The following is a 3,441-nucleotide window of genomic DNA, read 5'->3' as shown; positions in this document are numbered from 1 at the left end:
CCCCCGATTCTCCAATCATGGCTGGGGGGCAGGGGAAACCCCATGTCCTTAGCTCCCCCCTGGGTTTCCGATCACTGTCAGTGGCAGGGGGCTTCTTCCTGTTTTCCCTTTCGCCTCCCTGCATTGTGCCTACATATGCAAATTAACCGCCATCTTTGTTGTCAGTTAACTGCCATCTGAGTTGGCAGTTAATTTGCATATAGCCCTGATTAGCCAAGGAAAAGGGTAGCGTCGTACACCAATTACCATTTTTCTCTTTTATTAGTGTAGATAGACAAAGATTAGACCCCAATTTATACTGATATTGTTTGGTTCTCTTCCCTATAAAGTTAAGTTTATAACACCAAATAAAACCCTTCACACCAGTTAGCTAAGAAGCATGTGTTGGTTTGCAACAGCTAGTTTCTTCACCTCACTCTTCCTTCCAGCATTATAACTGGGGATATGCATCCATCATTCAGGGATTATTTTCAAAATACTCTTTAGTTCTCAGTGCCTAAGGAGAGTCTGCTTCAGTAGTTTGGGAGCAGGCTCTAAAGTCTAGCCAACTGCCATGCTTACATGGCCTACTTAGAGCATGTTCACCTCCAGGCTTCCTCACATAGATCTTCCTCGTGGCGTCCAAAGAGGTCTTCGTGAAGCACTGGCATTTCATACAGAATGTGAAGCTTGGGTGGATGAAGTGCTGTACTTTGCAGTAGGCCACAATTTATAAATTTATAAAATGTTTTATCTGTTACCTGATATAAAAGCATGTACATGAGGATAAAATAGCAGCTATAGAATCCTTGGCTTCACTGTCTGATTCATGGAAGAGTCTATGGAATTAATTTTAGAAGTATAAAAGTATGCTGGCATTATGCCCTTTTGTTGGCATTCAGAACAGAATTGAAGTCATCCTCTTGTGTTGGTTGACTAGAGAGAAGAAAGCAAAATGGGCTTTCCTATAACAGAAGCTAAAAAACGGAGTAACTTTAATTAGAATCTAAAGCTACAAGTGGTTTACGAGGTAACATGCTCTTAATTCCCTAGCTTTACAAATGAGAAAACTCTCAAGGAGGTTGTGGCTATGGGTTAGCTAGTAGGTAATTGGAGACTTAAGACTTTCTTACTCAACCCAATGTACATATCTCAGAGTCTCTTTAAGATAATTAGAGCCCTCATGGGGCATTCTTGTTCTATTGTTTGTTATAAATGCACTTATATTTTATTGCTCATAATTGATGGCTTATTACTGCTTATTTATCTCATCTTAACCACTATAATGATGCTACTCTTTTTCCCTTATTCCTAGTGTATTTGGGATGGGACCATCAGTGCTTTTCCCAGCACTGTCTTCTTCAGTCCTTAGGACTAATCTTAAGAGGCAGCAGAGAGAGCTATACGAAAGGTGTTATGTCTCTTGCAATCTGTATTACTGACATCAGAATTGCTTGTTGGTTGGCTTTTTGTTACTAACAGGAATGTTGGCAGCTGTGAGTTGTCATAGTCGTCTTTGATTTTCATAGGTTCATTTTAACATATTTGCCCTGTAAAATTTGGATACAATACTGAAAGATCTAGTTTACAGAAAGTTGTGTGTTTTTTTAACTAGATTAAATATCTGAATTTTTTTCAAAATATAAGTGTGGCACGATCCAAACCTCAAACCAGACACAAAGTATGAGGCTTGCTCCAAGTAACAAAACTTAAACTCACTGTTACTGTAGTGAGATGTTATTAATGCCTTTCTTATCCCAATTCCAGAGCCACTCAGGTGTCTTCTCTTAGATCCAAAATCATGTCCTTCTTCACTCCCATCTCTTACTACTGCTTTTTCTTATTTAAGGGATGAGAGTGAAGGGAGAATTTCTCTCATATGCCCTAACCCTGTAAACAACATGATTATTCCAATAACTGGATTTTTCAGTACAGTGTTCTCCTGAAACAAATAGCTAAGTTGGAATAAAGCCTTGAACAGGAACAAGAACCTGCTGTTACCTCATTCTCCTCTAGGGACATATTCCTCTGAGATAAGATGTCACACACATACAATAGAGCACTCTCCTAAATTTAAGGATTCCTCAGTTAATAAATGGAAAGGTCTTGCTTTCTTAAATTGTGTATTTTTAGGTCACAGATTTTAAAATCTAAGTTGTATAAATATCCAACTCAATAGTTCTCATTATGCAGCGTATCCTTTTTTCATAGGAGCTTATTGTGCGCACACACACTGCCTAACAGCTTCGAAAGCCATTGTCACCCACTGCGCTGCTCCCCTGTAGATTTATGATCCAAACTAAGTTTTTTGAGTATTGACTTGAAAGGCAGCTTAAAGTGACAGCACCCAGAGAGCTAAATGTTCAATGGCAGGTTTTCTTTGGTCCTTCTCAAAAGCTATAAGACAGCACAACTGGCTTTTTAAAGAAATACCGATCTTTACTGCTTGGTCTTGTTGACCATTTGTATATTTGCATGCTCTGCATTTGTAAAATTCTTGCTATACACACAAAAACCTAAGAGTATCTCCTCTTTGGCACTGCTGATTTTGTTTTTCCTTCTTTGCCTAAACAGAACTTGGGAAACTGTGAAACGTGCAACCAGGAAAGGACAGTCGGCTGATGGTATGAGTGCAAACCTATTATAACTCTTCCTGAGAGAAATTACCACACATTATTGTAGTAGGCGAGGTGCAGGAGGGTTGTGTTTTGTTTTTGTTTGGGGTTTTTTTACTGTTACCAAGATCTCAGGGCAGAGTTACCTTCAATTATGATCTTTTATCTTTAAATCTAACATTTGTTTTTGCAATGCTGTGTAACTAAGTCGAGCTTTCTTTACAAGTAACTTCTGGCTCCTGTTATCTAAGCTCCAAACAGTGTTTTTGAGGGAAAGATGTACACTAATATTTATAGCCAGACACAAATCAATAGAATTTGAAGCAACATACTGTGTCTAGACATGATACGACTCATAGAAATCCTTTGTATTCTGTTCAAAGGATCTAGGTGAGAGCCTTTAGTTTGGAAAACTTATTTACACTACTTCACACTTTTAGCCATGTGGTTTATAGTTGACTAGAGGCCCGGTGCATGAATTCGTGCACCAGTGGGGTTCCCTTGGTCTGGCCTACAGGATCGGGCCAAAACCAGCTTCCGACATCCCCTGAGGAGTCCCAGATTGCGAGAGGATGGAGGCCAGGCAAAGGGACCCCCACTGGTGCACAATAGAGGCTGGAGAGGGACATGGGAGGTTGGCCAGCCAGGGCCGGACCGCAGGAGGGCTCTAGGGCATGTGTGGCCTTTCCTGCCCAGTCACGATTGGGGCCAATAGGGGCTGGCGGGCCAAGGAGAGACCAAAGAGAGCACCAGAGCATGTCCGGCCTGTCTCGCCCATCCCAATCAGATGGACCCCAGCAGCAAGCTAACCTGCTGGTCAGAGCATCTGGCCCCTGGTGGTCAGGGG

General features: G+C 41.2%; 1 protein-coding gene across 1 annotated transcript in view; it reads left to right on the top strand.

The window, feature by feature from the left end:
* Positions 1 to 3,441, top strand: part of NUDT5 (nudix hydrolase 5) — a 37,073-nt gene that overhangs the window by 24,088 nt on the left and 9,544 nt on the right. The window contains exon 4 of the mRNA XM_006776178.2: positions 2,554 to 2,603. Within this exon, the coding sequence (XP_006776241.1) occupies positions 2,554 to 2,603 (50 nt within the window). The remainder of the gene's footprint in view (positions 1 to 2,553; positions 2,604 to 3,441) is intronic.

The sequence above is a fragment of the Myotis davidii genome, unplaced genomic scaffold, assembly GCF_000327345.1.
Source record: "Myotis davidii unplaced genomic scaffold, ASM32734v1 scaffold749, whole genome shotgun sequence".
Classification (NCBI taxonomy): Eukaryota; Metazoa; Chordata; class Mammalia; order Chiroptera; family Vespertilionidae; genus Myotis; species Myotis davidii.
This window is presented reverse-complemented; position numbering and strand designations above follow the sequence as displayed.